The sequence below is a fragment of the Rhea pennata genome, chromosome 12 (genome assembly GCF_028389875.1).
Source record: "Rhea pennata isolate bPtePen1 chromosome 12, bPtePen1.pri, whole genome shotgun sequence".
Lineage (NCBI taxonomy): Eukaryota > Metazoa > Chordata > Aves > Rheiformes > Rheidae > Rhea > Rhea pennata.
In genome coordinates this window covers 18,634,109-18,656,743 of record NC_084674.1, presented here as the reverse complement: position 1 = coordinate 18,656,743, position 22,635 = coordinate 18,634,109, and the positions used below count along the sequence as shown (strand labels likewise).

The 22,635-nt window shown below is 39.1% G+C and overlaps 1 protein-coding gene across 1 annotated transcript in view; it reads right to left on the bottom strand.

Annotated features, from left to right (window-relative positions):
- Positions 1-11,444: 11,444 nt before the first annotated feature.
- EFCC1 (EF-hand and coiled-coil domain containing 1) overlaps positions 11,445-22,635 on the bottom strand; it is a 56,691-nt gene continuing 45,500 nt past the window's right edge. Inside the window, exons 6-8 of the mRNA XM_062585807.1 lie at positions 17,979-18,137; positions 14,756-14,825; positions 11,445-13,181 (exon numbers count right to left, since the gene is read on the bottom strand). Of these exons, the coding sequence (XP_062441791.1) occupies positions 13,048-13,181; positions 14,756-14,825; positions 17,979-18,137 (363 nt within the window). The 3' untranslated portion in view covers positions 11,445-13,047. The remainder of the gene's footprint in view (positions 13,182-14,755; positions 14,826-17,978; positions 18,138-22,635) is intronic.

Below are 22,635 nucleotides of genomic sequence, written 5' to 3'. Positions count from 1 at the left end.
TCAGCTGAAAGAAGCCATGGAAGCTTACTGTAGCACAGAGAGCTCCCTGAAGGAATTCTTGGGGGATTCCTCCCAGTGCTCTGCGTATGTATAATGTGAATACGACTTTTCAGAATGCCACCTCTATTCAGCACTGGCCGAGTCATAAGTTTCGATATGTGCATAGCAAAATATGGCTTGGATGATCAGTGTAAAGAACAGCTCTTAATTTCAACAGACTTTTTTAGGCTACAAGCTACATCAGTTCACTTGGTGCCTCTGATCAGTATTGTTAAAATTCCAAGGCCCTTGGGATAATGTGACTGACCTGACGGCAGCATACTACTGATTTTGACTATATGCATTAGCACCACCAATTCATTAAGAAAAGGCATACGCTTACTATCTTTATCTTGCATTGACTTTTCAAATGCAAACATCTTTGTTATGCTTCTGAAGTACTGTTTCTACACATGATGCGAGAAGAAATGCTACCTTACTCTTATGTATCCAGTATTTACTTCATCCAGAGAAATATGTGAATATGGACTAGTAAATACAATCAAACATGGGGATTTCACTCAAAAGAAATCATTCCTTGTGAAATGAATTGCAGAGATAGTGTGAGTTTTATGAGCTCTAATGATGAATACCAAATGCACAGCACAAAGTTAAATGAAAAGGTTATTAAAAGCACCAAGCAGTGATAAAGCACTACCACAGGTAAGAAACCTTGATCAGAGCATGTAAAGGCTGTTTATCGGGAAATATCCCTTACTTGTCTTCTGCCAGACAAAAAGCCTTTATGCTTACAAGACAAAAACTAAGGAAGTAGTAAATGCTGGGGGACCTGGGACTGGGAAAGGGTGGGGTTGAGTGAGTGGCTAAGAGCTGTAGATATGACTGAATAGGAATTAATCATTACATTATCATTGATGGGAAAAATAACCCTAGGCAGCAGTACAAGCTGGGGGCTGACCTGCTGGAGAGCAGCTCTGCAGAGAAGGACCTGGGAGTGCTGGTGGACAACAAGCTGACCATGAGCCAACAACGTGCCCTTGTGGCCAAGAAGGCCAATGGTATCCTGGGGTGCATTAGGAAGACTGTTGCCAGCAGGTCAAGGGAGGTGATCCTGCCCCTCTCCTCAGCCCTGGGGAGGCCTCATCTCGAGTCCTGTGTCCAGTTCTGGGCTCCCCAGTACAAGAGAGACATGGAGCTACTGGAGAGAGTCCAGCGTAGGGCTACAAGGATGATCAGAGGGCTGGAGCACCTGCCCTATGAGGAACGGCTGCGAGAGCTGGGCCTCTTCAGCCTGGGGAAGAGCAGACTGAGGAGGGATCTTACCAATGTGTACAAGTACCTGAAGGGAAGGTGTCAGGGGGACTGGGACAAGCTCTTTTCAGTTGTTCCGTGTGACAGGACAAGAGGCAATGGGCAGAAACTGAAGCACAGGAAGTTCCGCCTGAACGTGAGGGGGAATTTCTTCACTGTGAGAGTGACAGAGCACTGGCACAGGCTGCTCAGAGAGGTTGTGGAGTCTCCTTCTCTGGAGATCTTCAAGGCCCACCTGGATGCAACGCTGTCTAACATGCTCTAGGTGACCCTGCTGAGCAGGGAGGTTGGACTAGATGATCTCCAGAGGTCCCTGCCAACCTTGCTGATTCTATGATTCTGTGATTCTATGGTTAAACAGAACAAATGTGAATGTGCAATATTCAGATTGTTTAAATGGCAATATTACTCTGTGTTTAATTGTAGTGGGCATGTGTGTAAATGTGGCCTATCAATTGCTAAGGGTATTTTCTGTGATATTCTTGGCTATGAAAAATTAAATTTTAATCTAAATGATTTGTTTATTATGTTTCATTTTTCTTCCTGTAATTATGTAAAATGCTTCCAAATACCTTTTTTGGGGGGGTCTGCTCATCTCTCTCACACTGTAACATGGCTAATAGGGCCGTAAATTGACTTGTCAGCATTCTTGTGCCAATAGCAGATTTAAGTTGTATTGGAATTTTTATGTGGTATTGGCTGGAGAAGGAGTGATAGTGAAGGAATAAAGGAAAATGTGACTTCTATTTGCTGTTTGCTTATGTGACGGTTTTTGAGCCAGTCAAAGGCTAAATTACAATTCCACTATCCTTCCAAGATCTCCAACTGTTTATTTTCAGCAGCAGTTAGGACCAGGTCTCCATAATGTTATCATTCAGTGACAGATGTAGCTTTAAAACTATTTATGGAGTTTATTCATCTGTGCAGGTATGATGTGAATCTGGAGTCTAACAAGGAATTTCCAAAGTTTTCCTACAAATTGCTGGACTTGATTATTTGCATTTTTAGCAGTAGTATATAGGCTTGTTTGCTGATTTTTCTTACTAATTCTGTTCCTGCTAATAAGGAAGTGTCAAATGTCTTATAAAACTTGGAATGGCTTGAGAAAGCCGTACTACTTTTCAGTTTTAAGCTATCTTTTCTGTGGAAAAAAACCCATGTATATGAACAGAATAAGCAGAAGTTGCTGTTTTTCTGCATGGAAAAAAGAATTAAAACCCTCTAGCTTTTTGTATTGTCAAATCTTTTGATTTTAAAGACCTCTAAATTCTAAAACAGGTTAAATTTCCCAATAACATTCTCTTTCTTTTTTTTTTTTTTTTCCTTCCATCAGAAAATGAGATTCAATTGAAGCTGAACAGTTTTAAGTGCAAATGAACAGAGGTTTTGTCAAGAGTGGAATTTCTGGTGAGTCATGAACACAGATTTCCTGTTCTGGGATATTTAGTGGCTATTCCACTATGAATCTGTTTTTCCTGCAGTATATTTTCAGTAGTGCTGCCCTTATTCGTGGTGTAACTAATGAAAAATAATGGTGGTAGCGACCTTTGTCTCTTTATGTAAAAGACTCTCAGAATCACAGAGTTGGGGTTGGAAGGGACCTCTGGAGATCATCTGGTCTGCCCCCCAACTCAAAGCAAGGTCAATTAGAGCTGGCCTATGTCCAGTTGGGTTTTGAATATCTCCAAAGACTCCACAGCCTCCTTGGGCAACCTCTTCCAGTATTTGAGCACCCTCATAGTGAAAAAGTTTTTTCTTATGTTTAAGTGAAATTTTCTGTATTTCTTTCCATGCCCTTTGCCTCTTGTCCTGTCACTGGACGCCACTGAGAAGATTCTAGCTCCATCTTCTTGACATCCTCCCTTCAGATGTTTATACACATTGATAAGATCCTCCCTGAGCCTTCTCTTCTCCAGGCTGAATAGTCCTGGCTCTCTCAGCCTCTCCTCATATGTCAAATGCTCCAGTCCCTTAATCATCTTTGTGGCCCATAGCTGGACCTGCTCCAGCAGTACTGGGGAGCTGAAGACCCAGCGCTCCAGGTCTGGCCTCACCAGTGCTGAGCTGAGGGAAAGAATCACCTCCCTCAACCTGCTGTCAGCACTTCTCCTAGTGCAGCTCAGGATGCTGCTGGCCTTCATCTAGATTGAAGGAGACTGTAACTCAAGTCCCTCTTGATTCATGGCAGGCATCTGAATTTCAGCTCCACCTTTCCCAGATGAGTACCCTGACTGCTGGTTTATTCAGATTGTTGACTGTGTGAAGGTGGGTGTTTTCTTGTTACTGTGTTGCAGGTTGTGTGCACTATTATCTGGGGAAGAAATGTGTATCTTTACATTCATCCCAGGTCCAGTCTAATGTTGAGTGAGTCTCTCAGTGGTCCATTGAATATTTAATCATTTATAATTAAGTGGATTGTTCAAATATTTGATTCGTTAGTCCTAGACATCTTTATAGCACAAACAAGCATGTTCTTTACTTACATGGTTTATCAGTCAGTGATCTAACTATATCTACATTTATGTTTAATTATATTGAAGCACATTCCTCCTGATGAATTTTCACAGCCTTTTGCCAATATTAATCCAAATTCTACTAATATACCTTTGGAAACATTTCTCAGAAAAGGAACAAGCATGTACTTATTCTAACCATCATGAAGTTGGCTTTGTGTTTTAGGCTTTTAAAATTACAGTGATAAAAAATACAGTGCTGCATTTGTGCATAACATTGAAATTGCTTAGACTTTGCAAAATTGTTCTTCAGCTTTGCTCTGTTCCACATCTGCTGACATCCTTGTCCATGTAGGAGATAAGAATAAAGAGACTTCTCCTTTTCCTTCTACATATTCTTGAGAGCTTTCTCTTGTACAATTCTTGTCAGCAGAATCTCCTTTTCTCTACTCTCAGTCTTGTCAATTATGTTCTATTTCAGAGTCTCAGACAGAATTTTTTCCCCCTCTCTTCCTGTACTTCTTAATTACTGTCTGTCTCTCTCAAGAGTTTTGGAATGACTTGTACGTACTTACAATTAAAAAAAAAGTATAAATTGAGGTCATTCTACTATTTAGAACCAGCTGAGCCATAACACTATGACTTGCAACAACTTCCTTTTATGAAATAGTGGTTGTTGGATATACAACTCTGCTTCTGTATTAGAAAAAAATTAGTTGGAAGAAAGAACAAATACCAATAGCTATACATGCTCATTTTATTCTTCAGGATTTGAGGCTCTTTGAACTGAGGACTATGCTCTATGTGCAAGCTACGGATTCTGCAGCATAAACTCAAAATGAAATTTTAGACAGTTAGAATAACAATACATTGCTGTTAAAATCATCAGCATGGAAATAAAATTCCCTGATTAGTCAACATAATCTGAAAACTTTGCTTATCTTTCTTAATAGTTTCCTTTTCCAAAATCTATCCTCCTGAAGACAAAGGCTCTTTCACAGATTTGAATATCTTGATTCCATACTTTCAATAATTAGGTTAGAGTGTTCACTAACAGTTACTGTAAAAATTCACTTTCTTCCTCCAGCCTCAGTAATTCTTCAGTGCTCCTGAGCAGAAAAGAACCTGGTATGTGATTATTTCTTGTTCCTTATATCCTGAAATATTCCTATATTTCAGGATTTGAAATCCTTCCTGTCTGTTTTCTGTCTCTACTCAATATATTGTTGTTCAGTTCAGTGGCACCTTAAATCTGATTTTATGACACAAATTCTTGGTTCTGTCAGTTTTATTTATATGTATCTCCAGCCAGATACATAAAAGCAGTTCCAACTGTGTTTCTCTTCTTTGTCAGTTCTACCCAGTGTTAGTGACGTTCTCCAAAGCATTAGTTTGACCCAAGCTGTCACACAGCTTGAGTTAAAAAATGGATGTGCAGGATTAGGCAGTCATTCTGTTCCCTTGCTGCAATCTAGAAGTGTAAAAGCAGAGTCTGAGGCAAGACCTCCTGCATAGTATATACATTTCTGTCCTTCGAATGGAGACAGCTTGTCATTTTATTTGTGATAAACAGGGTGTAATTACAGTAAATGTTAAGTTGGTTACTGCAAACTTCATTAAAAAGGAGTATGCTTTAATAGTGGAGTTGGTGGTAGGGTGTTTTCTCTGCATAGTTCTGTAAAGGTGACCTAGATACGGTTTCCACAGCAAGTAAGATGTGCTACAGGCTATTGATGAGCTCAGAGGAGGCTCCAGAAGGCTATTTAAAATGCAAGCACATTTGAGAGAGACTTTCAAAGGCCTCTCAAAACCTGGTGACATTTTGGGGAGACTGTCAGTCCTTTGGCAGATGAGCCAGTGGTGGTTCTCAGCCCAGGGCATGGCAGATGTTTGTTCATACACAACTAGCAGCTGTCCTGAATTCTCCTGGCATTCCTAGAGCGGATCTCTGATGGCTAGTGCTGCGGTGCATAGACAGGAAAGAAGGCAGTACTACTGCATGTGCTGGACTTGTACTGTGACTATAGAATGAATTTTATTTCTCAGATTAGTTAAGAAGCAAAAAAAAAAAAAAAAAAAAAAAAAAAAAAACTCCCATGGGTTGTATATTGTATATTCTCTTTTTAAAGTAGCATTTTTAAGTGTACGGTATGTTTAGATCAAGTTTCCTTTCCCTTTCCATTCCCTTCCCTTTCTTCCCCTTCCCCCTCCTTTTCCCCCTGCCTTTCCCCCTCCCCTTCCCCTTCCCCTTCCCATTTTCCTTCTGTCCCCTTCCCCTTTTCCTTCACCCTCCCCTTCCCCTTCCCCTTTCCTTTCTCCTTCCCCTTCCTCCTCCTTCCCCTTCCCTTTCCTCCTTCTATTCCCCTTCCCCCTCCCCTTTGCCTTCCCCTCCCCTTCCCCCTCTTATTCCCCTTCCCCCTCCTATTCCCCTTCCCCCTCCTATTCCCCTTCCCCTTCCCCCTCCTATTCCCCTTGCCCTTCCTCCTCCCCTTTCCTTTCTTCTTTTTTCCCACTTTCAGAGATAGAAAATGCTTAAATGTTTCACAGTATACTGGACCTTTATTTTATCGGAGTCTTTTTTTTTTCACTCCACTTGTAGTTATAACTAAAATCTGTGAGAAATAATGGATAAAACCAGAACAAGAAAACAATGAAACTTTCTTCAAGTACAGAAAATATCCATAACTATAATAGGACAAACATTGAGCTCTGATGACCTTTTTGTTTTGAAGCAAGGATGTGGGTGAAACCACTTCAATTCTAATAATTTTTCAGTGTCATCCTAGAGTCCTTGTTTACTCCTTGACAAAGATAAATTATCTCATAGTTCTTTCAAGCAGAATTATAAAATAGTCATTTATATTGTATTTTATGTTGCACTCTCAGAAGTACTGTTCATACAACTGAGTAGCACCACAGCAAACACAGAGACCTCAGTGCAGCAGAGTAGCCGCTCGCCTCTGCTTGGAGCTGCCCAGCATGCTGAGATGTTGCTGCTGATCCCTGAACTAAGTCTGTAGGGAAGATATGCAGGAACAGTGCTTATAGGCTTTATCTAGATTAGAATGTAAATATTTGCTATTATGAGGTATGTAAAGCCTCACATATACTGAGCTTGCTGAGTAAGGCATGATATTCTCTTAAATACCATGGCCAGTGTTAGTTTGGTTAGCAGAAATTGTTGTTAGGTAGGACGAGAGTTGTACTGCTTTTTACTTGGTTATATACCTTGATCTGATTCCCTCTGCTGTTTCCCCACAAATCTCTCTGTGTAGTTCCTGCAGAGCTAGGCTTGTATAGACCCGCCTCCACGAAGAACGGAGTCAGCACCTTATTGCAGCAGGCCAGGGCAGGGTATTGTGGTATGAGGCTGTGTTTGCAAAAAGCCAAGTGGTAGTGGATGGAAAGAACAGACCTGCGGTATTACAGATTTCCATTTCATGGCAAGCATAGAAGTTGGTAAGTATAATCCAGAAGAACTGACACATATAAGGTACTGTGGTAGTTGTAGGAGGGCCCTGTAGATGCCAGAGTGTCTACACTAGCTTTATATTGGTGGCCCCTCCAGGGTGAAAAAGCAAGTGCGCTGCATAAAACACAGGGAGTTTTAGGCTTCGTGCTAAGGGGGAGCTCTTCTAAGAATCTGAAAAAAGTCAAGGGGGCAAAATCAACTTCAGCTGTTTTAGCATGCTCAGGCAATGCCAAACAAGTGCCTTTTTAAATCTCCAGGGGTTTCCACAGCCATCAAGCCTGGCCTAGAGCAGTGGGTTACTTCACATGAGCTGCCAGTGGACACAGCAGGGGAGGGCAGTGCTCTGGCAGTATCAGCTCTAGTCTTGAGGTAAAGATGAGGAGTGCTGATGCTGTCTTCCTCCTTTTTGAGGAGAAGGTTGGGCTCCAAAAGGGCTGGTAGAGTCCTCAAGCAAATACATGCTCACTTGGACCAGTTGCCTCCAAAGGCCACGATTTAGAACCTAAAGGGCCACCAGACTGCTGTAACAGATAGTACTACAGGAAATGGCTAGGGATGTTTCTGCTGGTGTATTTATTATAAAAGAGCCAGAAAAGCAGGACAGAAAAATGACAGGAATACTGAAAATCCAGGCGCCATGGAAGTAAAATGTAATTAAGGAAGTAAGGAGGATGAACTTTGCACTAAGAAATGTGTTCTATTGTTTTTGTATTATGCAGAATTATATGTAAAATTATTAAGCAAGTAAGCTAATATAAATCTTAAAGGTTTTAGGGTCCTTAAACTCCATGAAATTATAAATTTAAAAGAAACCTTTTAGCTGGTAATGCAATATGTCACGCATGCAGTGAATGTCTATTGTCATTCTCTCTTACCTAGGAGTTCTATTTTATGCATCACTATTTGAAAGTGTTCCTTTCTTTTTAACAGTAAGATGAAAGAATGAAATCTAAATAGTCTGGTTTTCATCATTAAAATGTACCATGTAATAGATTAATGGACTGGGAGGAGATTGAATTTCGGCAAATTCAGCAAACTTAAGCATACCAGTGCCAAGGACTTTTCTTCTTCCGGAAGTATCTGCCAAGTAGATAACATGCAGGAGAGAAGTACAGAAGGTAAAAGAAATTACATGAACCTATGGGCAAAAAGTTGTAACAAGCAAAACTGGGAGAAGAGTGGCAGATTTCCTTGGGTATAGGAATGGAGTGACTAAAAAATGACCTTAGATTGACTGATAAGCACCAGAAGTGGAAATTTTTAGTGAGTATAAGAGAACAAAAAGGGAATATCACTACTGACTTCACAGAAAATAAATATGCACATGCTGTGTAAATCTCTTTTAACTATATTTTGTTAGACAGTGTTTAAAAGAAAGGGAAGAAGTACCCATTAACTAATGTTTTAAGATGAAGCTTGAATAGGGGCAATGGGAGGCCATGAGGGGCATAATAAATTGAATCAGTTTGTAGGAAAGGCTTGAGAAAGCATTCTGAAACATTCAACCTAATAACTCATGGCTGCCACATGGAAAGATCTCTGTTCTTGCATCATCTTCTCTTCTGCTTCCTTTACTGTATTTCCTATGGTAATAGGTGTGTGAAGTAGGTATCAGTCTTTTGCACCATTTTCAGCAGCACAAAATCCTAATGAGGAAAGTTAAACAGCCCATTTATACCCCAGAAGATGTGAACATCAAAAGGATACTTCATTCCTTGAGACTCACATGAGTGAGCATTAGAAGTGCTGAGAACGCTCCAGGCTGCTCCTTCGAGGGAAGACCAGATACCGGGGTTCAAGTATAGAAAAGGTGATGAAGAACAGCTTTTTCTCGGGGATGAATTGTGTTAGGGAACCCCCAGCCGGCACAGCTGGGAGCAAACAACTGGCCTTTCTTTAAGACTGGAACTAACCTCTGAAAAAACATATTTCTACCAGAATTAGGAATGAGCCTGTTGGGAAGGGATAAAAGCATGGTAAAAGCCCAGAGTTCAGAGTGCCTCAAACCCAGCAGAAGTAAGTTGATTGATCCCTTTGTAGATGCCCATTGGCTTCTTAGACGAAAATTGAAGTAGTACAGTTCCCTTCTACAGACAAGTCTTGAATAACCCGTGCTAGCTGGAAACTGTCCAGCAGGGCTGCGGCAGCAGAAAGGTTATAAGAAAATCTTCCTCAGGCAGCTACGCACATCATGACAGTATGAACTATGGGTGGTGCATAGTTGTAGATATTTGGTTTTATATTTAGGGAGTGCATTAGAATAAGAATTCATTAGAATGGATGTAATGCTGTGTAATGCTCTAATCTGGTCTCCTCTGGTGACATGTCACGTGCAGTCTTCCAAACTGTGTTTTCTAGTGCACAAGGAAGTGTTGGGAAGGCACACACTGATGGGGCTGCTCTAGTTAGAGAAGCTCCAGGTAGGCAGTGACACTTGTTTTGTTTATAACTTTCACTCTCTTCATGATTTTCTTTCCTCACTGAGAAGTCAACATGCAAGCCAAAGGGCATTTATTACCATTTGGTAAATATAGAGCAAAATACAGTGTTGAAGAAATTTGAGATACTGGATTTGTAGTTGTACTTTAAATGGAAGGCTTGTGAGCGTGCATTGTTATCTTTTCAGGGTTTTTTTGTCATATAGGGAAAGAATTTTTTACAAGGTTCATTTAAACTTGATATATATTCCCTGCAACATGAAGTACTAGTTTGTGCAAATCTAAGATCATGAATGTGCTGCAGGAGCAGTTGCATTCTCTGCACATTGCTGTGAGAAGTGTGATAACTGGGGAGAGGAGGAGTTTGCTACGCAGTCAATGTGACTAATAACCATCCTGAATTATTGTTTGAAACAATGTGAATCTAACAGTGACTCTTGATCATATAATATTTGTTTGCTGTTTATCTAGGATGAATTCCCATACTCAAAAGAGCAAGACATTTGAACAAAGAGGTAGCTAAAATCAGCTGTGATCACATGACTCAAGGAGCTAGGTTTTTAAGAAAACCATAACTTGTGTAACAGTGGGAGATTTTGAAAAGCTGGGTTTCCTTTCCAGGACTTACCCGCAGTCTCTTTTGAACATGTCCCAGATTGTAAATTGTGCTATTGAAGCCTACCTCTCTTGAGGCAGAACTAGAAATTTCTCACTTACACTGATTTAAAATCACATATTTATATAAGTTCAGATGAAATATTTGTCAGCCTCAGCAGCACTGCTATCAGATTCAGTATAAAAGAAGGTAAAAGTATTTAAGAAAAAAATCAATTTTAAGCTCGCAAAGAAACTTTTGAAGTAGAATACTTTGGTCTGCCACAGATTTTCAGTAAGGATTTGACTAATGGCTGTTTCTTAATCTATCCTGAAGAGCAGAGTCTTCTTCTGAAAATACAGCAGGTCTAATTTACTCTATAATTAATTTCTCCAGAACATGCTGATATATCAAAAATCATTCTAACTTGTAGCCATTCCTTACAGAAATAGAAAATATTACAGTATTTGAACTTCATTCAACAAGATACAGTTTGGGTCCTTCCTATATAAGTCAACTGCTTTTTATGTATTCAAAAAAGCTTCCTTTAATCTCAACTGTTTGCTTCTTCCTTAACACCAGAAATAACCAATGTTTCCAGTGATATTTTTCACCTTCCAACTACCGCTGGTGCTTGGATAAGCTGTGCAGCACTCGGATTATACTGCTCCTCTCTCATTTTGTCAATAGCACATCAGCCTACTTAATAGTCTAGAACATTTCTATAAAGATAGTAGAAAGTGAAATAGAAATAGAGTGTACAGCAAGTAACATTAATTCGTATTATTAAAGAATATTGTAGTGCTTGAGGGAATTCAAAATCGGGTATATATTTGCATTGTAATCCTATTCCTGAAGTGTCTTTTCTGCCAAGTATACACATAGATCATGTATATTTAATGATTTACTGGCATTTTCTCTCTTTATACATGTACCATACTCTTAGGAAAGTCCAAGAGAACTGTACTGAATATGAGCTGATAATTGTTTTTGCTTGTATAGAAAATGAACCCAAACGGAGAATTAACTTCCCTTTTTTTGTAATTTTTACCTATTGCACATTTAGTATATAGTTTTCTTAGTATATTGCTTAGTATATACTAAGTATTAGTATATTGTACTTAAAATTAGTTAGTATTATATTTAGTATTAGTTTTTCGTATTTCTTACTTAGAGTGAATATTATACTATGTCTATCTGTCCTGTCTAAATTATTTTGATAAAAAACCTGCAATGAAAATATATATCTATATCTGATATGTATCTCTGTATAAACTTCCTCTGTTAAACTAGAAAAAATCCCAAGTAACACCATTGAACACACAGAATTTGGCCCATTGTTTACAAAACAAGTTTTTCTCTAAAATGAAAGTATCTACTGCATGTTTTCACTAGCTTGTTTCAAAATGTTAAGTAATGTAGAGCGGTTTTGGATAGGACGCATATGTGAGCTATACAGTGAATTATGCATATAAAGGAATAGAAATCTCCTCAATCCCCAAATTGCATTGTGGTACGAGCTTTTTTCCCTCTATGAAATCCATTTTCATGAAAAAAATTCGTATATACACAGTTCTGAATTGAATGGTCTTATTCCATTGCTGGTATTATCTCAGGCAAATCATTTCACATTTTTAGAAGAACTACAGTATGTATTTTCAATAACATAAATTCAATTGGGTATTTCAAGAACTGTGCTTTAATTTCTGTGTTTGACAGCTGAATGAAATAGTAAAGGCAACTTGGCAGCAACCTGTTTTTTTTTTTTTTTTTTTTTTTTTTACTTTTGCCCCTAGGGTGTTATTTTATTGCTGATTAAAATGGTATATGGCGCCCTGTTTAGGCCCAGTATTTTACTTCCATTTGTCTGCAGATGGGGCTTATCTTTGTGTGTACAGTTGCACTGAGGGAAATTAAATGGAGAACAAGGGAGTGTACTGCACATGTCATTTGCTAATGTAGTGATGACAGCTGTGGCAAAGTGAATTTTTCAATCTTTTCTTTTTCTGAGAGCCTGGAAACAAGATTGCTTTGTGCATTTTTCAAGCAGTTAGATGTAACTTTTAATATAAAATCTAAGGCTATCATCAGTAAGAATGGTTGCAAATTTCTAAGGTGATTCTATAATTACCAATACAAAATTCAGTAGGACAATAACATAAATCTAACTTCAGAGTTAAATAAGATCAATAGTTGTATTCACATATATAAACACATACAAACATACATTTTATACATAGTCTTTAACTTGCACTACTGGCCTATATTCATATGTGTATATTTATAATATAGTAATTTTGTCCCTTGTGCATTAAGAACACAGCTTACTTGCCAGTGGCTAGAAAGGCTGTCTTTTGCTTTTGAATAAAATGATTCAGTAATCACAAAAGAAAAAAATTGTTGCCAGCTAGTGTATAACCAGGGCTGTAAATCTAAATTGGCCAGGTCAGGGTAATTGGAATACTTCCTATTTGAGTAGCCAGTACAGTTACAGGGCCAAAATATAAGGCTGGTTAGGCGGCTATCAGAGGTGGGCATTGGTAAGCAATCTTCACTTCCTGCGAACGCTCGTTCAGATAAGGGCTGACCTTGGAGTTAGCTGAGGAATTGGCGCTCTTCCCTAAAGCAATGTAACTTTGATTTTATGCCTTAATTATTCTGCCGCTCTCCTCCATTACTGAGCTCCTTTGAGCTGGACAAAGCTTACTCGTTCGTCAGTTGTTTGAATGAGCAGTGGCTGTTTGATGAGCTGAGAGGCGCTGTTGTTGGCGCTGTTGCTTAGCACGAGATGACCAGTGGGTTAGACAACGACTGGCGGTTCTGCGCCTGCTCCAGGGGCTGGCTTTGTAAGAGCTCGCAGGCAGTCAGCTCATGGTAGAGAGTATCTAGGACTTCAAAAAGGTGGGCTTTTCCTTTTAAGAGAAAATCGCAAATGTTAGCATATCAACAAAGCCAGAAAATTGCAATTTAACAGTCATAACAAAAGCTCTTTTCTACATAGATGCTATTTCAGTAACTGACATAAAATTTATAAATTTTGAGGCCAAATAATCAATTCCTGTCCTCATAAAAATGCATGAGAGTGGAGCTGAGTTCAAGGACTGTTTCTCTACTGTTTCTCTTGCTTCATCCTCTGCTCATGAAGTCTTCAAATACAAAGCCTGTTTCATATCACCATAAAAAGTTGCTAATCCAATTATCCACTTAGTGTTCTCAAACAGAAAAAGAAATGTTTGATTACAAAGACTTAGGAAAGCTGCTTAAATCACATCAAGTGCAGAGCCAGAAATGGAGAAGATGAGCAGTTTATGGCAATGGTGATGAAGAATGGACAGAGAGTGTCACAAGGTTATTTCATTAACTTACTGGTGTCAGTTATCCATTCTTGGAAGCTGAGCTGTGCTGCAGTTACAGCAGGAGATACTTTGCTTCGGCAGCGTTACTTTGAGTCAGTGTTCCTGTGTAGGGTAAGTAGTAGTACCTTCTGGACACTTGGGTGCTGTGGTTACTAATAGTCACCACTTTTCTTGTGTTCACCAAATCTATAGCTCAGATACGATTTCCCTTTGTGTTGGTGTCCTGGAGCCAGAAAAAGCTGCAGCTTCTCCTGCTTCCCCTGCAGCCACTTGGGAAGAGCACAGCTTAGGTCTGGACTGCCTGCACACTGAATTGCTGCACACTAGCAACAGTGAGCCTTTGGAAGAGGAAAACCCGGAATGGTTTTTGTATTATTCTCCCCGAAACTCTGTTATTAATAGTCTCCAAAAATCAAGCCCTCAGGCCACATCTAGACTTTTATTATCTTGCTTTTGACCACTGTGCCTATTAAAAGCGCCTACAAGCCATGTTCTTAGGCTTGGTACAGCATGTTCATTTCTTCAGCGTAAGTACGAATGTTCTGCTAATAGGAACAAAGTAATCAAATGTAAACCTCCAGGCTTTGATCCCTGTATGGTTCCTACAAAGGCAACTCTGGCACAACAGACCGTTGTCAAGGGACAGGATTTTGCAAGTTTAGTTTTTTGTAAGAGGAACATGAGAGGTTGTGCAGGTGTGATCCAGTTTCTTTACAGAAATGTGCTGTTTTTCTTTGTATAACTTGTTTCTGTTGCAGGAGAGGAATGAAGCATGCACTGGAGTAGTAAATGCTGATAAATTGGTGCCTTACGTACTCAGGGTTATGTTTTCCTCTTTTTTTGTATTGATAAATTCCTACAGACATTAGTGGAATACTGAACGATTCCCCTAAGGCCAAATTCTAATTTAAATTTGGCTTAAAAAAAATGGATGTTTTCCTGTTTCTGAGGTGTCACAGAGTAGAAAGCATCAATTTCTAAAGGTAATCTTGCCTGATACTTCTTTCCTTCACCCTGACCACCAGGAGTTGAAATACTATTTTTCCTACTCGATTGTTCATTATCTAATGTATTTTGCAAAAGGACACTTTTCATACTCCTTGGTCTTTATACATGATTTACTTTCTTACCATTTTGGGGGTCACGGCAGGATTCCAAAGTGCTCAGCAAGATTTTCCCCAGGGCTCGCTTAGATATGTTCTTTAAAAAACAAGATAATATTATGACACAATTATGTCCTTCACCAGCTTAAATATATGCAATAAAATCTATGCACAGTGTATTTCCATTTGAAAATTAAAAGAAACTGAATGGTGATAACATGAGACCTGATACTGGCTTTATTTTCAACGATTTTATCATAGATACTAGTCAAATGAGGGCAGCTTGTGGAGGGTCTAATTTCCTTAACATGGCTCTAGAAAGAGAAACTGCAGTTATTCAGTTCAAAATACAGATTTTCCAGAGCTTGTGCCTACACAAATCTAGACAGTAAGGAACGCAAGCAGGGTACGCACAGTACAAGCTTGTTCAGGCCTGCAAAGCCTATGTTGAAAGGTGAACAGGAAATTTTTTTGATGTTATATTAGAATAAAACTTCCCAAACCCACTTGTTTCGAGAATCATTGGCAAGCATTTTAGGTATACAGAAATCAGAAGAGGTTTTTGTATGTGTCATATGGCAGGGCCACTATTAGTTATATATTGAGATGTATTAAATATTAGCCAAAGTGAGAGAACAGTATGAACTATTTAGGATTTACATGACCTGTTTTAGTAGCAGTTTTAATTTAGAAATCTTTTGGGATGTTACATAATGTATCTAGAAAACAAACTCTCTTGATTTGTTATCTAGACACTAAGGCATGCTTTCTGGGAGATGGTCTTGCAGGCAGTTTAATTAGTGCTTACAGCCTCTATCTCTGCAGGGACAGGCTGTTCTTGTTAAAACTTCAAGAAGTGAAAATAGATGGAGGCTATTCTGGAAGAAAGACTAGGTACCCTGCCAGCAACTCAGATCGTCCTGACTTTGCTTACTGATGCTAGTCACCCACCTTGTGCATGTCTGCCCCAGTGGGGACTGGGGCATAGTGGATAGAAGCTTTTGGTGGGCTGGGATTATATGTGGCCTTTGTAACATGGTGGGAAGTTCCAGCAGTCCTGGCAGAGTGCACATTTGGGCCATTGCTTTGTATAAGATATTGATGCAAGTGAGATGCTGGGGGTATTCACGACTCGAAAACAAATACACTGGGGAAGTGACTTAAACTACAGTTACTGATGAATAAGATGTCTTTTGTCTGAAGTATATCCCATTGGGGATTTAGGAGATCCTTGTTTAAACTCTACTAGAAATGCTGTAAATTACTTAATTATAATGACAGTGTTCCCTGTACTGGTGCTATGGAAGTTAGAAGCACACTGTGGCATGTTTCCAGCAAGGCTCGGCATTAAGTACTTCATGCTGCGTACTGTTATCACTCAGGTGTGGCACACTGTATGATGGATCGTCTCCTAAGTGGGAATAATTTTCAATAGTACAAGTTTCAATAATGACAAGTGAATGATATGTTGAAGTCTTGACACAAAAGGTTATTACGCTTGTTGCCAGTCACAGTCTCTACTAGTTTAATTCTTCGCTGGATAGTTATTGATGCATGTAACAAGCAGTGTCAGACTTGGGATATGAAAGTAGAATTTCTGTGTCAAGTGCTAAAGTAAGTTACCAAATTATGAGATATTGCACTCATTCCCTAGAGTCAGCGGTGGAACAGGAGCATACTTCAAACACAATAAAGTGATCATCCAAGGAAGTGTTCTCATCTGATGCAGATTAGGCAAGAGCTTTGCTGAAAATTGAGGAGCACCCTGAATTGTTACTGAAGAAATTAACTCCTGACAGTACAGCTTGGCTCCCCACATACTCCACGTTCTACAGATTATCTATCCATCCAAGATGGTCTTATGACCATCCCCTACCATTATCAATCTCCAGACAGAAAATTTAAATATATTTTCTAAAGGACTGAACTGCCATACTGCTTCTGGGATATTGTTGCATGAGCTCTTATATGTTTGGGTTATTAATTCAGTAAAAAACTTCTCACAGAAAAATATCTTACTGGTACACAGGAAGTGTTTTTATCCCTTTAATATGAACTCAGTGCCACTGTAGGATGCAGTTAAACAAAGGTTCTCCAATTCTTTGGTTTTTTTTCCTCCACTCTTCCTTCTGCTTGCACAGGGGAAAGCTGAATTCTTGTCTATGTGCAACACTGATTTCTGGCTCAGTCTGAGTTTTGAACTCAGTAAGTATGGGGAACTGTGCTTTGCAGTGGCAGGATACCTCTGATCAGATGCTGATGAGTGCTTGCAGTTGCTATAGAAAAGACAGCCTGTGACTCAGCATGCTATCCTGCTGGTTTCGTCATGCCTGTGCCCAGATAACAGTGGTAATGGGAGGTGCCCTATCTGGCTTGCAAAAACTTGTGACTTGAAGACTGATACATAAACATTTCTGAATACTTAACCATTCCACTGAAATAAGAGATGAAATTGTTAACTGTAACCTTTAGCCAAGTTCCAGACTGTATCGCTATTTCCTGTGCAGCTAACTAGTACACACGATCATTTTGGTTTCCTCTGCTATATTGCCATACAATGCACTGAAGCATTGTTGCTGCGTTTCACCAGAAGTCTGACTGCATAGCACATGTTGATCATGCAACTGCAGCAGAAGATTCCCATTTCAGGAATCTGAGGTTAAAGTGCACTGGCATAAGAAGAATGACAGAGATACTACAGGAGAACTTTTTGCAAGCAAGATAGGGCACCTCCCATTACCACCGTTATCTGGCGGTAGGCAGAGTTCATTTCTTTCCTCAAAATAGGAAAGTGTGTGAGGATTACCACATACCTCGTTTGGAGCTGTGTGAGGCAAAGATTCTTTAAAATGAGAGCTGTGTTATAAGAGGACTATTTTTCAGGTTGGTTTCTGCTTAAAGAGAAGACAGTCAGGCTGGCTGAGATTTCTGTGGGATCAATAGAAAAATAATCTTCTAGAAGTAGACTTTCTGATTATTACTTTTGTTTTCCTTGACTCCTATATTTTTATTTAGAGGAGAGCTTGAAGTTCTAGATCCAGGGAGCTATCTAGACCTCTTTTGGAAAGTCATCCATATGGGTTTCAAAGTTTTCTGCAACCACTGTGACAGTCCCAAGGGCAAACACATGTAGAAATGTTTTCTGGTGTAGAGGACCTTGTACTGAATGAAAGTTATGAACATCCTTTTTAGTTTGGAAAGGACACCATATAAAACAGTTCTAAGTCTCTGGACTGCTTTCTTGCCATACCAAATCTCGAAGTTGTTGAAGAAGCTGTAAAACATCCATGAACTTTTCTTCCACCAGTGACAGCCTAACTCTCTCAGTCTCCAACATCTGTAGCTCCATCTTCAACAATTCGGTCTCCTCCACCTTTTGCTGCAGTTCACCTAGCAATGGGCCTTTCATCTAGACAATGACACAGGAAATTAAAAGCACTGGAGCTTTTTGTTTTCTTGCCCAATAACTGCAAAGCTAAGTTTCCCCCCCTTGTCTGGTAAATGTCAGTTCACTCTGGAAGATCATCTTGAAAGGAAGTACATTTCTTTAACACCTACATAAAGTGAAGAATCAGTGTTGCTAGAAAATGTGTGCTTCACTCTTGTACATAATGGCAGGTCATTCAACACTGGATGCAACCAGATCATACAGAAATTTTAACTGGTAGCATTCCTATTTCAGTTTTCTAAACTTTCACAATCCTGTATTCCTCAAAGGTAAGAAAGCATGACTGATTTGTATGCCCTCACCAATGTGATCATATTTTTGCTTTGGAACTCCTACATGCAGATCATCTGTGTATCTGATGAAACAAGACGAAATAAATCTATCAACTAGTTTCTTCTAAATGTTTTGGGGAAAAAATGAGTCTTAAGGAAATTTTAAAGAAAGGTTTTTAAGATCCTGGTTCTGCAAAGCATTGGCATGCTTGCTTGCTTGGTGAAACACTGGTTTGCAGCTAAGTGCAGAAAGGTCCTGATTCATCAAGACGTTCAAATAGTCTATAGAAATTCTAGTAGGAGTGGTGTTCTCACACCTGGACCTTCCAAAGCTGAGCTGCAACCTGTCAGTTGTCTCAGATCTACCTGCAAAAAAAAAGTTACCAACTGAAACACTGGATTTGTTTCGTCGCAGAACTTACAAAGTAAATGCTTGTCAGAGACCCAGGCCTTTATGGTTATAACAGGGTTCTGAAAGGCTGATTTAGGAGATCAGGAAGGTGGTGTGTGGGGCATGACTAAGCTGCTAAAAAGAACCTGAAAATCATCTTCTGGAAAATATGTCACTTAAATATTAATTTCTCACTTTTGCAAATACTAATTTCTGACTTTTGAGAGAACTGACATATTTAAACTTTAGTAATAGCAATAAAGTTAATTTTTAATTCATTACTGTGCCTCAAATTTAGAAATGTAACCTTCTTTGCAATTTCTTGCTGCATACAAAATCTAAATATGTTTATAATACCTTTAGGAACAGAACCATGTAGAGTAAATGCCAAATTTGCTGGCGCTGATAATCCCTCTTTGTTGACTCTTTTTTAATCCTTATTGCAGTTCTAGCAATAACTGAAGAAAGAGCTGAACCAGTAAAGTTGCAGGTTTAATGGGCACACTAGATTTTATTTGCAGAAATTTTTATCCTAATTAATATTTAATAGGAAGGAACTTTAGTTCCCTAAAACATGAGTGTCATCAGAGTGAAAAAATAAAACAATCCTTGATCCACTTAGAGTCTGCTAAATGGTCATTTTAGTTTCTGACTGTGCTAGAAGTATGTTCTAGTTGTCACTTGTTCCACCATCAGATGGAAATTTGTCTTTTCCATTAGTCATCCCTGAGCGCTGCTGTGAGACTCTCTCCAGCTCCTCTGAGCTGTGCAGCAGCTACAGAAGTTTGGAGCTCTTACTCTAGTCCGTTTGCCAAACAGTGATTTCAGTATTCCTGTTTGAACACCCATCTTGGATGAATAAAATAATATCTTCCTGTACGTTAAGCCAACATTGTTACCACCAGTGTGGCAGCAGTGCATCTGAGACATAGCAAATGGTCTAGAGGCTGTGTGAGGTCCTTAGTGAATTACACGTGCAGCTTGCTTTATTATTCTGCAGATTGCCTCCACACTGTACATACCGCTCACCGCGGCTGTGTACTAAACACGTGAAATGTAGCTGTGCGCCCCTGTACAGCTGAGCAGTGACAGAAGTGTCATATCAAATAACACAGAGGAAACAAGGTCATCATCTGGATTTGTAAAACTCTACTTTCCTAATATGCAGCTAAGCAGATGCTCATGGAAATTCTTAATTGGTGCCCATCTGGGCTGATGGGAGAGAGGCCTATCCCATTGGGCCTCAGCACCCATAATATTACACATCCGCTGCTTTTAGCTGCTTCTGTGGTCCCACTGGCGAAACCACTGTACTTGAAAAGCTGCACAGTGACTTCTCTGTCCTCTCTCGGTTGTTACTGAAAGGCTGTAGGCCGTGCAGTGTGCCTTGTGTACAAACATGAATGGAAAAAGTACAAACTTTCCTCTTTAATATGCATGCCACTTGAGTCCTCCACAGTTGTCCAGTGTCTTAAGCAGCTGCTTAGTTTTTATGGGCAGCATCTGCAATACGCTTAGCTCAGGATACCACTAGTGATATTTGGACATAGTGCTTGTTGCTACTGCTGGCTCTTTTTCCTGTTCATTTCAGCTGTTCTTACAAAGCCCTTTATGTCTGTATTTCCTAGACTAGTAAACTGCTTTCCACAGCAGTTATGCTTTCTTTACATTCACTTTCTCATATATAAGAAAGCTAGTTTTTGGATTCCTTTCTTTTGGTTATGTAGTTTTTTTGTCAGCTTACTGTGCTTTAAGACAATGGTTCAGTGTACCATAAAAATATTCTCCTAATGTGTTTCTCTAGATAGGCTACATCTATCACCTGTTCTTACCTCTGCACTTGTGAGTAGGATAATGAGGATAGTTAAGAATAGCCTATTCCTTAGTTTAGATATTGAGGAGAGATGGTCAGTAGTTAGGTCATGGGGCTCGGAGGTGTGGGTGGTGTTCTTAGCTCTGTTGAAGTCCTTCAGCATAGCCTGATTTTGGTTATTTCCCTTTTAATCTGTGCCTTTTTTGTGAAACAGAAATACTGTCTTGCTAACTGCTAGTTTTGAGAATAAATCAGCTGCTGATATGTGATCCTCTTTAAGTAAGAGGGTGAATGCTACAGGAGAATCTGGCCTCTGGAGTAGTGTGTATACAAATACATCTAGGACAAAGAATAATTAATATGTAAAAGAAAAACTTAAGGAATGTAAAATAAAAAAAGAAAAGAAAGAAAGATTTTATTGTGTTTGCTACCACAGAAGTTAAAAAGGGTCTCAGAGCCATTTTTTGCCAGAGGTGAGCCTGAGGAGCTTTCTCAAAACAGGAGGAAAACAGTAACAGAACTCCAGAATTAGGTGTTAATACGTACTGTGTAATTTATCTGTTAAATCAATTAAGCCTCCAAGGAATGGTAGGTGGCAAATATAACACCAGTTTTTAAAAGATACTGCAGAGATGATCTGAGGGACAACAAATAACCTCTAGAATATCAATAATTCTTTCAGGTAAATTGATAGAAACTGTAATAGAGATGGGATTTGGTGAATACATAGATCAACATGGGGGGAATCTATTAGATTTCTTTGAAAGGGTCTATGAATATATATGAATAATGGTAATTCAGTTGATAGAGTGCACTTTGGATCTGCAAAAAGCTTTTTTTAAGGTTCATTACTAAAGACTTAGTAAAATAAAACTGATATTGGACTGTAGAGTAGATCCTCCCATATCCTTAACATCTGGTTAAAAGGTGGGAGGTAAGGCACAGAGAGGCAGACCAGAACTGGATGGTCAGCTTTTATAATGAGAGGAGATCATCCTTAGGGTCTCATAAAGATCTGGGTTAAGACCTGAGCTGATCAGCATGTTCATGCATGATTTTTTAAAAGATGAATGTGAAAGTGTTAAGTTTGTTGTGCATATGTATTTTGGGGGGTAGTCAAAACTAAAGCTGCCTGCAAGGAATTACAGCACGACTGCATGATACTGAATAACTGGGCAATAAAATAACACATAAAATTCAGTGTCAGTAATGCACAGTAAGGCCTATAGGGAAAATAAACAATGTCATATATATACAGTGATGATAACTGCAACTAAAGAAAGAGATTTTGGAGAACTGTATCCTGAACATAGCTCAGTGGTCAGCAAAGATCAAGAGGAGAAATGCTGGGAACTAGCTAGGAAGGGAACTAGGGAGAAAATAGAAATTGTTCTTATGCCATGATAGGCTTACATTTGAATGCTAAGTTCATTTTCAGCTCTTCTCATTCAAAAAGGGTAATAGTAGCTGAAAGAATAAAGCTAAAGAATAAAATAGAATAACGGAAGTAAATAATGGTTTCTGTACTGAGAGACATGAAACAGACTAGGAATGAGGATAAGTGAGGTGAGCTTTTTGGTGATGAAAGTCTATAAAATTATGAAAGGAAAGATCATTGACTGTTTCCACGTGCAAGAACTAGGTAAAACTGGATGATCACGCAGCACATTAAAAGCAAACAAAAACAAATCTTCAAAATCTTTTCCTTTATAACTTATTTCTGGAAGTGATTAGCATCAGGGTATAAAATACTGAACAGATATCGACTGAAGCTTAAGACAAAGTAATGCATATGATTCACTATTTCTGTTTCATAGAAAGATTCATAGCATTAAAATCTATGCCCATCATTGGCAGAAGTTGGCAATATTTAAATAGTACAATTAGGTAACACTACTAGGATACCACATTGGGGCTTTTAAATACTGTAGATATAACCTCTGCTGAAACTTGGACACATTAATAAGTCTCAGAAATAGATTT